The sequence below is a fragment of the Bidens hawaiensis genome, unplaced genomic scaffold (assembly GCF_021521415.1).
Source record: "Bidens hawaiensis isolate Kalapana, Puna unplaced genomic scaffold, B.hawaiensis_p1.1 tig00034188_1, whole genome shotgun sequence".
In the NCBI taxonomy this organism is placed as follows: Eukaryota; Viridiplantae; Streptophyta; class Magnoliopsida; order Asterales; family Asteraceae; genus Bidens; species Bidens hawaiensis.
The window spans coordinates 3,700-15,849 of record NW_027495896.1 but is presented as its reverse complement, the minus strand read 5'-3'; the positions used below and the strand labels follow the sequence as shown (position 1 = coordinate 15,849).

General features: G+C 34.8%; 2 protein-coding genes across 2 annotated transcripts; both read right to left on the bottom strand.

The window, feature by feature from the left end:
• Positions 1-896: 896 nt before the first annotated feature.
• LOC143585849 (uncharacterized protein At2g39795, mitochondrial-like) lies at positions 897-3,813 on the bottom strand. The gene is made up of 3 exons (XM_077067531.1): positions 3,449-3,813; positions 1,800-2,143; positions 897-1,257 (listed from the first exon to the last, which is right to left on the bottom strand). Exons 1-3 carry the CDS (start codon positions 3,731-3,733, stop codon positions 1,098-1,100), a joined length of 789 nt encoding a protein of 262 aa, XP_076923646.1. The 5' UTR covers positions 3,734-3,813; the 3' UTR covers positions 897-1,097.
• A 4,125-nt stretch (positions 3,814-7,938) lies between these two features.
• On the bottom strand, positions 7,939-11,839 carry LOC143585852 (putative mannose-1-phosphate guanylyltransferase 1). The gene is made up of 5 exons (XM_077067537.1): positions 11,728-11,839; positions 10,062-10,182; positions 9,921-9,983; positions 9,584-9,823; positions 7,939-8,708 (listed from the first exon to the last, which is right to left on the bottom strand). The coding sequence occupies exons 2-5, from the start codon at positions 10,170-10,172 to the stop codon at positions 8,037-8,039; spliced, it is 1,086 nt and encodes a 361-aa protein (XP_076923652.1). The 5' UTR covers positions 10,173-10,182; positions 11,728-11,839; the 3' UTR covers positions 7,939-8,036.
• Between the last annotated feature and the right edge of the window lie 311 nt (positions 11,840-12,150).

Sequence of the window (12,150 nt, the reverse complement as noted above, 5' to 3'; positions counted from 1 at the left end):
AAGCTACCGAAGAACCCCCTAGCTGCTGCTGAGACTGGGGAGGCCGGTGGTGATGGTAATGGTGTGCTCCTGCAGAGAATGAGGTGTTGACACCACGGGAATGTTGGTACAGAGAGGGTGGATGCCAAAGTAACAACTCATGAGGCAGGCAGGCGTAGCAAAGCCCATCATCCTTCTTAGCACACATTTATGAAGGTCAAAAACACACACTGAGCACCTATATGAGATACCGAACTCAAGCAGTTGAATGCAATCAGTTTCGACAGTTTGTAATGAATGTGTGGGTGAGTGAAGTGTTGGATCTTCAAGTTGAAGTCTGAGATCGATGCGGTACGGCAATAATATAACAGTGACTGATCACTAAATTTGTGTTGTTGAGTTGAAACGTGTCGAGTGAAAATTCTCAATTTTTTTGTTTTGAGAGTGAAGATTAGTTATATTTAATGTAGGTTCTCTTGTATGTGAACTTATTGGTGCTAGACGTTTTGACTTGTGATGAAAGGAGTCAGTCTCTAGTTCCAAGACAAACTAATGACTTATAGTGTTGTCGCGACTAAACCGAGTTAAGTGTCTTAGAGTTGGAATGGTGCTGTCGCAATATAGACCAGGTCTAGTGTCCTTAAAGTTGAAGACGCGTAATTGGGGTTCGCGTGTGTTAAAAAGGTTCTATGAAGTATTTTTATGACCTACATAATCTGTAGCATATGTGAGACTGGGATTTAAAATTAAACATAAATTTTAAATGTAGAGGGATAAAAACAAATAAATGAAACTTCATCTAGCCAAATAATTTTGTGGCTATTAGTTTTTAATCTTAATGTTAGAAGATAAATACATTTAGTTTATTATTGATTAAATTTATCCCACATCTGCCATTGCCAAAATATGCACCAACACAAGCAATAATAAGTAGCTATTTTACTGTTTATGGTTCCATGTTCACCTTACACAGGAGTTCAAACTCATTAGACACTAAAAACATCATAACATTATATGATCATAGACAAGTCTCTAATAATGCAAAACCATAAACCATTCAATAATGTTTGTCTACAAGACCATCAAAATCATGCTTACCACAAAAGAACCACAACTTCTTATGCCTCCACAAACTTCTTAAGGTTCTTAAGCCAGTTTGTGTATTCCTTGTGATCTTTGTTCACCATGTACTCATGAAGAAAGTTTGTCACACTCGGTTTTATGCCTCGGATCTCCAAGTACTTGTGGAACGCCTTTTGCAAATTCTCATCCAATTCACTACAAAAAAAATCGAATTATGAATTGAATTTCCCAAATCAGCTAAGAGTGTAAACGATCTGAGCCTGAGCACGTTAAAGGTCAAGTCGCCTTGTTTAATACAGAAATTCAAACTTGAGCCCACTTGGCTTGTCTCGAGTTCTATCTCTAAACCTCAAGCTCCTCTTGTGAGTAGTTAATCAAGCTCAGGCTCGGCTCGTTTATTGTTTATTAATTATTCATTAATAAACTTACATACATTTATAATTACTTGTATTCATACTTGCAATTATAACTTTTTTATAAAAACAAACAAACAATATACATTATTTATTTTTTAATCATAACTTTATACGATAATATTAAAACATTTAATACATCTTTTAAACTTATTTAAGGCTCGAGCTCAGACTCGTTTATTAAAGAAGCTTATTTTAGACTCAAACTCATTTTAGCTCAACCCAATTTGAGTTTTTAAAGAGCTGATCTTGAGTGGTTGACCAAATTTGACTCAGATATGCACTTTTTCATTAAAGAAAAAAGTTTAAAAAGATACTGCTTACTCAAATCTAGGTCCCTCGTATGGAAGTTGATCATCAGTCATTTCTGGATCCTTAACCGACAAGCTATCAATCACAATTTCGTCAGCATAAGCAGTAATACCAAACTCCAAGCTGGGCCCACCAGTTTTTGTAATCCTAACAATCATTGGGAGGCTTGATTGGTTGTCCTTTTCAGAATCATCAGCATCATCATCGTCTTCATTATCTTCCTCGCCAGTAATAAGACTTGATGGTTCAACTTCAACATGAACGGTTTCACCATGGTATTCTCGGGTCAAAGATACTGTTTGTTGACCAAGATTATCCTCCAGTTTGAAAGGAAATCCCTCTGGAACATCTTCACCCTACAAAAAAACATAAATAGTTTTATTTCTCTCGTGAATTTTATTTTTTTTTTGTTTATTTATATAACTACACACGTGTAGGTAAACAGTTAAAAATTAGAAAACACATGAAGAAATTAGTTTTACAGTTTTTAAGGTATAAAAACATGTGCATTTGTGTGTGAAAGGCACATTTAAACAATTACTTCCAAAGTATAAAAAACCATTCCTTGTTTCACTGCTAACTTCTAAAATTACTAGGATATAAAACACTTTTAAAATGATATTAAAAAAGGTTAAGCAGGAAACACACTCAGTTTATGTTAACCTACGCTTACCTGTTTAGTGAAACTAAACCAAACCTACTCAAATTACCCAAACATAGGGGTGCAAACATCCCAATCCAAGCCATTTGCGAGCTACTTAAGATCAAATCAATAAAGAAAACTTGTAAAAAGGCGACCTTTATCGATCCCAAGCCTCAAAAAAAGTTTGCTTAGTTATCAAGCCCAAGCTCGAGCCTTGTATAGGAAGATTATACGGGCCCGTCAACCCTTAAAGAGCATCACGCATTTTAAATCGAGCTTAGACTTTTTAAAAAGTTTTTCTAAAAAAACTAAAATATAAGCTTGAAAAACGACTCATAAGCCGAGCTCGAGCTCTAGAAAAAAGTTAAAAACAAGCTGGTGCTAGGCTCCTTCACTCCCCTGCCAAACTCAAAAAATAAAGCGTGTTTAGCTATCGAGCCCGAGCTCCAGCCTTGTATAGGAAAATCATCTAGGCTCATCAACCCGTACCAAGCTTCTCATATTTTAAGTTACAACTCTATTAGACTTCTATACATTACAACCAAACTCAACCCAAGTTTTACTCCTTTAAGGTAATGCACACAAGCTAAAAGCCAAGCTTAGGCCTTCTTATATTTTTTAAAAAAAAATACATAAAAATAATTATAATTAAAAATGTAAACTTAATAATCGACTCACAAGCCTAGCTCAAGCCTGTTTTAAGCTAAAAAGGTAAGCTTAAAAACAACTCACAAGCCAAGCTCGAGCTTTAAAAAAAAAGAGCTCAAAACAAGCTCGGTCTAGGCTAGTTTACATAAAAACCCCTGCCAAACTAAAAAAAACTTCAAATTATAAAAAGATCAAATATTAATCATGAAAAAACAGACCAAAATGTAAACATATTTCACAGCATACAAAATTCATAAAACAACCAATGAACATAAATAATATAAATTTCCAGCACATAAGAACAATAACTGAATAATAAACGAAACATTAAAACCAAATTACATAATAAAAATAAACAAAGCCAACAAACCTCCTCGAAGCTTTCTTCCGCACAGTGGATCTCGTTCTCAATAACCCGAAGAAGCGAGTCATCAGAACTCGGTCGCTTCAACGCAGGAGAAGCCGAGTAAGGAAACCGAGACACTGCCGGAACAAGAAACGAATCGTTTGAACGAACGATCTTCTGGGTGTGATTGACGGCGGTGAAAAAGGCGCCGCCGCAGTGGTGGGTGAAGGTTCTTTGGCCGGATAATAACCGGGCGGCCAGAGGTGTGAGTGTGGATGCTGATCGGCGGAGGATAGTGTTGATGGCCATTTTGTTTCAAAGGGTTTTGGAATTGGGGGTTTAAGGATGTTAGGGTTTTAGTTTTATAAGATGAAATGGGTGTGGATACGGCGGTTGTATAGTTTTCTAGATTGTGTTAGGTGTTGAGTGAATCCAAGCCGTTGGCTTTTTCTTGATTTATTTTTATTTTTGGTTTTAAATTTGGTGCATAATTTTGGGCTATAGAATTTTATTACACGGTAATGAACATATTAGACTATTTTATATTTTTGTATATAAAACTTATTTACTAAAATACATTATTATTTAGCAAATTTATTTTACAAAACTATCTTATGTATCCACAAATAACAAGAAAATGAAAGGGGCAAAAAAAATGTCTATTTCCTCGTTTGTTAACAGAGAGTTTTGATCATCCTTCGATCTCAAACAAATCCAAATATTACAGTGCTTTAGACGATATCATACTTGACTATCTGTAGCCTCACATTACAGTCTTTAAAACTATATGAAATGCGTAGTTTGACAACTAATTAATTAACAAATGTTTAAATATTATTAAATGATTTATGAAATCCTATTTTGACTCTGTTGATGACATTGAACATTTCTTACCCAAAATTTTCTTATTACTATTATCATAGAAAAAATAAAAACTGTTATATGCATAAACTTTAAGCCCTTATATTGCAGTAAATTAACAAAACAAAAAATATAAAAATAAAATCATAAAAAAGAGAACTAAACAGTAAAACAGCTCAATACATAACAATAATTCTATTTACAACACTAAAACAAAACATAAACTTTTGAAGATCAAAAAACATTCATCTTTAGTTTATGACCACAATCTAGTATATAACCTTTCACTTAAGTATCTTTGGCCTGAGGATAATAGTATTGATCTCCTTATGCGGTAGAACCACACAGGGGAGGATCGGAGGGCGTACGAGCCGCACCATCGGCCGGGACACATAAGTTTCGAAGGCACAGACTTTTCATACATATTACATGTATATGTTTTTTGATGTTAAAAATAAGGTTATTTGCAATGGTTTATGAGATAATTATATGCTCAGAATAATTTCTGCTTATAACAAATCAGTCGATAAAAGTTTTATCCATATGCATTAGCGAATAAAAAATTTTCGTTAAGGCTTACAGGCATTTTTATTTTGGCTCGGCCGAGGTATTTAAATTTTCGAAGACGGTCCTGAAACCAACCACACCACCATTGGTATAATCTCATCACACACATGAACATCTTCTCCAAGACCAGTCATATTCTCAACTTGGACCCATCGCTCGTCAGTCGAGTGCCATCCAATAATACTACTAAACACACGTGTGCTCCTTGATGCTGGAACCCACGCATTAGGGTGCACTATGAGAGTATGACACCCGATTTAATCACACATCCGGGCCCGATTGCAACATCGGACCCTGTTAAACACCCGTCACCGAATAGCACTCTCTTCTACCAAAACGTTACCAAAGATGAGGAGCCCACTAGCTAATTTAATATAGTGGCTATTATAAACAAAGATCTAATTACTTAGGAACACCACATGGTGTACCCACTCATATAACGGTTTTGATACATTATTTTGGGAAATTTGATACATTACTTTTAGATGTTACATATTTACTTGTTTATAGCCCTGCTTGCGGTGCGCACATATGATGTATATATGTGTGAACCCTCGGGTGGGCAAAAGTGAAATTGCACTAATTTTGACGTTATTTTACTAATCTCGTGAAAATAACGTTAAAAGTGACGGACGGTTAATCAGGCATCATGTAGTGGCGTTGATAGCCGAAAGACAAGGGTACATGCACCGATCAGCCGGTGTCCCGATGATTGAGTGCTATGTGCCTTATGTCCAAGGCTTGATGCAAAACTACTATCGAGCCGGGGGTCTCACCGGAAGCAGCCTCTCTATCCTTATGGGGTAGAGGTAAGGCTGTCTACATCTTACCCTCCTCAGACCCTACTATAGCTTTGCTATTGGTGGGATATACTGAGTACGATGATGATGATGATGATGATGATATTTACTTGTTTAGTCCCTATGGAGTACGGATCATTTCATCCACTTGAAAGCCACTAGGACTATGTCATTTCCAAAAGTAATTTATCATATTCATAGTATGGGCCATAGTTCTAAACCGCAAAAAGTAGCATGTCAACCCGACCCGACCTTGTTTTGACACAACCCGTTTGTTTTCCACTTGTAAGTTGAGTTTTACCTTGGTGACCCAAATTGAAGCTTCACCACCATGAGACTTGTGGAGTGCAACCATCTCTTTGAGGGGATATTCACTAATAACATCACTGTTGAGTACAAAAAATGGTTCACCCGATTTATCATCTAGTATGTCTCGAGCCAAGCGAGGGGGGCCGTAGTTCCAAGCGGTTTAGTCTCTTGTAAGCACATGATCTTTATCCCAAGCTTACACTCAAAATCCTTCAAGAATTTATGCATGACCTACATGAACAAAATTCATCAAAAATATATCAAAACTTAAGAAATTAATAATCAAAATTTTATAGCATAAGAAAACGTTTAATGTACCCTGATTGATAACTAATAGCTAGAACAACTTCGGTTAAAAATACGACACATAATTATAACTTAAATACAACATATAATAACTATAAGATGATTTCAAAATCATAATAACAATATATGTCACACAAGAGTTAGTAATTATCGTGATCATTATAATTTAATTGTTTTAATTGTCTTATCTTTAATTATAAAAATATAACAGTGAGTGATCTTTATAATTAATCATCCTAATCTTTATAATTTAATTGTTTTAACGTCTAAAATGTGTATATAAATCTCTTCATGTCATTTGTATTTCGACCACCTATGTATAATCCCTTGAACGAAGATGCTAAAGTTAGAGATCACATTTTTCATTATTTTCAATATGGTTTTCGTCAAATTTCTTGATTGTAAGTTCAACATTTTTATTTGATCTCTTTTCTTTTCTCACAACAAAAACAATTGAGCACCATGGTTAAATTGATATATATTAATTATCTTGTATTTAGGCACAAGAATCGTAAGCAATGAAAGAAGTGAAACACGTGTTTTAAGCTCGTCAAGCAAACTTGGTTGGTCCTTTTGCAACTATAATGATGCGCATGGAAACTGGTGCTGTTGTCAAGATCGTGCGGTTTGCTTTAGTAGTAAAGATGAGTGTGTAAGAATTTGCTTGAGTTTACCTCCAAACCCAGTGTGCCATTGATTTATATCATGGCCTAAAGGGCACTTAGAATAAATGAATAGTAATTTAAATGTGTATTGTTTTAATTCTTGATCAAGTTACCATTCATTCTTATTAGATGTCTCTTGTGTGTCTATATGTACACATACACCATGCACAAATACGACGATAACTTAAAAGTGACACAAAGTTTTTGCGAATCAAAAAGACCGGCTTGCCCGTCACAAAATTACCATAAGTACAACTATACAAGTGTGAAATAATCAAAACATCCCTGATTCACATAACCATCCTTCACTGGTTAGAACACATCTTTGTCCACAATGATTATTAAAAATTAAATCATTTCTACAACTATGTAAAGGCCGTCTTTGATAATCGTTAAAAAAATTTGGGCCGAAAAGAAAAATTTTGGGTATCAAGTAAGAATGTTTTTTAATGGGCTTGGGCAGCAGCTGATGGGCTTGGAACTTGGGCTTAAAAGCAGGTTTAAAATCGTCTATGTTTCACATGGTTGAAGGACATCAAAGGAGTTGAGACTTGAGAGAAGGTGTTAATGGCGTGAAAGTTTTCTTCTATCCAATTCGTTAGGTCTTCTCATTTATCTCTCTAGAGAGTAGAATTTTGTTGATCATCGTTCTAATTGTTTATCTATGATTTCATCCCGTTGATGTTCTTTGTTATTTTCTTGTTATCGTCTTTGATTCAAATCATCGTCGTATTTGAGTTCTCATAGTTGTATCTATTATTCAGTTAAACAATTGTGATTTGGATTTAATTGAATGAAATTCAGTGTTTGTGACAACTCTCTTTTCATGATGAGGGAAAGATAAAAGAATAACAAGAAAAATAGAATCGAACAACTGTACGGGCAATCGGGCATTATGCATTGCATAATGCATATGGCTCTATTATAAATTGACAAATATTAATAGATGGTAAATATTCTATTTACAACAAAAAATTACACATTAAAACTAAACATACCTTTTTTTAACAAAGAAAATACATTTAAGTTTAACACTTTGCAAATAAACTCAAAACAAATCATGACACCTATCTTCAAACATGAGTTAATTAACACAATTTAACATTACATAACTATCTCTGGGTTTGGGATACTAGCATTGATCTCCTTATGTGGCAAAACCACACCACCATTGCTATATATCTCATCACACACATGAACATCTTCTCCAAGAACAGTCATGTTCTCAACTCGGGCCCATCGCCCAATGGTAGAGTGCCACCCAATAATACTGCTAGACACACAAGCGTGCTCCTTGATTCGGACCCCACGCATTACAGTGCATTGCGAGAGTCTCACACCTGACTCAATCACACATCCGGGCCCAACTGCAACATCAGGCCCGACTAAACACCCGTCACCAATCTTCGCACTCTCGTCCACCAAAACATTACCTAAGATATGGGCCCCACTAGCCAGTTTAGATGGTGATATTTTTCTTAATGAGTCTAGGTAAAGTTTTAATCCGGTTATGTAATCTTTTGGTTGTCCAATGTCCATCCAATACCCGGGTAAAACCATTGCATATAACTGATTTTCGGATGCGATTTTTGGGAAGATTTCTTTCTCGATTGAAGTCGGTTTGAGCTCGATTCGGTCAAGAACAGATGGGTTTAAAAGGTAAATCCCGGCATTAATCTTGTTACCCACAAATATTTTTGGTTTTTCAACATATCTTTCAACTTTGCCGGTTGATTCTTGTGTAACAACCACACCGTATTTTGAAGGCTCATCGACCTATGAGGAATAATTTGCAAACGTTACGAAACCAAAAACAAACTGAAAGAATAAATAAATAAAATTTAGCCCAAATTGACAATAGCATTACTAGGTTAATTTGGGCTTTTTGGTTATCTTTTGATTTGTTTACGTGAAACAACATGTTTATAAACGCCGGATCGGGTCGTATTGACACACATAACACTTCTTTTTGGTCATTTTTTTCAATTATTTTAAATAATTAATTTAAGTATTAACTTAATAACAAAACTTGTGGGAGAGGTTGTAAGCATTAAATACTTTGTATGCTACAATTAATTATTTAATAAAATAAAAAGAAAATAGCATTTAATATATTGACTACTCTAAACTAAAGAATTTATTACACAACTTGTTATTGTGGAACATCTAGATTATGGATTTTTTTTCTTTTTTACTTAAATGACTTTTAATTTACTTCTTAAATCCACCTATCGTGCTTACGGCACAATTTAAACCCTTGACTATAAAAAGATGAAGCATCTATTACACACCCGAATATCACTGGCCTAAATGCTCGTTGGTCACTTACGAATTTGATACATCATAGTCTGAAATTACATGTGCTACTCAAGTGGTTTTCAAGCAGTTGACACCAACTAAACAATATTTTTGATACATGTTTACTCCCTATAATAGACCATTGGCGTTACCCGCTTAGAAAACCACTAGATTAAACATGTAATTTCCCAAAAAAAAATGTATCAAATTCGTAATATGAGTACACCATAAACACCAACTGTGTAATTAATTCTAAACTAAAAGACGGTAGCATGTCAGCCTGACCCGACCCTAACCTCTTTTAACCCGACCCAATCAACCCGTTCGTTTTCCACTTGCAAGTTGAACTTTACCTTGGTGACCAAAATTGAAGCTTCACCACCATGGGACTTATGGAATGCAACCATCTCTTTAAAGGGATATTCACTGATGACATCACTATTGAGCACAAAAAATGGTTCACCCGATTTATCATCTAGTATGTCTCGAGCTAGAGCGAGGGGGCCTGCGGTCCCAAGCGGTTCAGTCTCTTGTGAGCATGTGATCTTTATCCCGAGCTTACTCTCAAAATCCTTCAAGAAGTTATGCATCACCTACATAAACAAAATTCAACAACACATATATATTCAAAATTAAGAAACTAAAAATCAAATGCTATAACATATTAACATGAAAAAATATTAATTATACCTCTGGTTGATAACTAATAGCAAGAACCACTTCAGTTACTCCTATAGCCTTAAGAGCTTCAATCTGATAAAAAAAACAAAAAAATATAACTTTAATATATACAAAGTAATACTCATAAGATGATTTTAAAATTAAAATTACCTGGTGTAGGACCATGGGTTTGTTGGCAAAGTCCACAAGGGGTTTCGGGAAACTGAGAGTCAACGGTCTCAAGCGAGTCCCGAAACCTCCAACAAGAATAAGTGCTTTCATGGTGGAAGATCTTGTAACTCAAGAAATTATCAGAAAACTGAAAGGAGGAGAATGTGATGAATTACATGGAAAAAGACTCAAATTCTTCTATTTAAGTTTGATGAAAAGTAACAAAGTGTGCATTTAAGTAACTTGTTGGTGACACTTTGTAGGTCAAATAGCAAATTTAATACCACCAAAAATAGACAAAAGAACGGCACTCTGACTCATAGGTGTATGCTAAAAAGAAACATATTCATCAAACCTGAAGAAAAGCTATCTGAATGACTTATGAAAGAAGTGGAAATTCAAGCTCTCCTATTGACAAAAAAACATGTCATCACATGAGAAAAATGACTGCTAAGGCTGAGTGTAGTGGGCGAGAGTTGGGGGCTAGAAAGGGCGACATAGGGCTAGAACACCGCCCCGGGGGCGATATTTGGGCGAAAAGGGGCGGGGTTTACTTGTCGCCGGGGTGGAGAAGAAAATAATATTATTATATTAATATGACCGTTGGTAAACGGTCAAATGTTTAAAAAAAAATTAAACAATATATATATATATATATATATATATATATATATAAACATACACCTTCTTCTCCATTTCATATCCATTTCATACACAATTCATACCCAAATTCTTCAAAATATTTAGCAAAATGAATCCTACAAACAACCCGAACCAACCGACACTCGTGGAAGTCGCCGCTACCATGAGAAAAATCATCAAAAATGTGTCGAGGAACTCAACGATGTCATGAACGAAACCAACAAACAACACGAAAAGATTGACCAAATGTTACACCGACAATGAAGAGGCCACATTATTGCACCGACAACGAATTGGAAAAAATGCACAAATATTATGGATATTAGTATGTTATTTAGTTATGTTTTTTAATATTTTTAGTTATGTATTTTTTTTAATTTTAATGCATTATTAGTTATGTTTTTTAATTTTTTTGTATTTCGTTTTAATTTTAATGCATTTTTATTTAATTATTTAAATAAATTGGTTTTTATTTAATTAGTGTAGTTATAAAAAGAAAATAATAAAAAAATACACTGTGGGCCCCAATTGTAGCCCCTACACCGTTACACCCAAAAAACAAATTTTCACTCCATGCTGACTGGGCGTCACGTGTCACAATTCGCGCTCAATTGTAGCCCCTTCACTACACATGCCCTAAAAGGAGCAAATCCAGCATAGTTCAGGCTGGAGCAAGCAAGATAACATCTAATTGTAATATTCTATCATGCATTTTTTTTTCATCATTTGAATAACTAAGAACATGGCCTATTTGTTAAAAAAAGGTTCGGTTTTATCATTCAAAATGGGTGGAAGATGCAACTTGTTGCCGGCTTACTTGTCTTTCTAGTGTAATTGAACTTTTTTTGTTTAGTATTAATAAAGATTGGAACACATATTCGAGATATGACGATCAAAGAAATCAAAATTACTTGAATATCAATTTAGCTTGCAAAAAATGATGGAAGAAAGGAACATAAGCAAATAATGATTAGATTATGTTCATCAATCACTTGCATTTTATGAAATTAAAGGAGAAAATTACCTGAAGTTTAACAGAGCTTGACTTGTGAAATAAATACATCTGTAAGAATTTACAAATTGATACAGAGATGAAGAAATGACTAAGGAGGTTGATTGGGTCGCTGGACACGCAGTCAATGCTGTCAATTTTTGAAAAAAAAAAAGTTGAATTCTTTTTTTATATTATAAGAAATATAATTATGGTCAATGTTTTATACCTGTGAATTAAATAATATTTATGTTCATGATTGTTGATTGCGGTTAAAGTCAAGTGGAGTACAATCCTGGTGAATGGGTGAATGGCATGATTTTATGAAGGGGGGTGCGTGGTTTGGGCGACGTTGTGATGAGACGACTGGAGCCTTACAACCAGAGAAGAAAACAAGATGAAAGGACGGTGCCACATGAGATGTCCAAAGTAGTGATGGGGAGACAAACGTGAGGT

What these genes read in the sequence shown, in the direction of transcription:
- LOC143585849 (XM_077067531.1), bottom strand. Translation starts at nt 3,733, where the DNA reads ATGGCCATCAACACTATCCTCCGCCGATCAGCATCCACACTCACACCT. An exon ending in CGGAAGAAAGCTTCGAGGAG is followed by an intron (nt 2,144 to 3,448) that starts GTTTGTTGGCTT and finishes GTTTTTTTGTAG; the next exon opens with GGTGAAGATGTTCCAGAGGG. An exon ending in TACGAGGGACCTAGATTTGA is followed by an intron (nt 1,258 to 1,799) that starts GTAAGCAGTATC and finishes TTTTTTTTGTAG; the next exon opens with TGAATTGGATGAGAATTTGC.
- LOC143585852 (XM_077067537.1), bottom strand. Translation starts at nt 10,172, where the DNA reads ATGAAAGCACTTATTCTTGTTGGAGGTTTCGGGACTCGCTTGAGACCG. An exon ending in AACCCATGGTCCTACACCAG is followed by an intron (nt 9,984 to 10,061) that starts GTAATTTTAATT and finishes TTTTTTTATCAG; the next exon opens with ATTGAAGCTCTTAAGGCTAT. An exon ending in CTTCAATTTTGGTCACCAAG is followed by an intron (nt 8,709 to 9,583) that starts GTAAAGTTCAAC and finishes TATTCCTCATAG; the next exon opens with GTCGATGAGCCTTCAAAATA.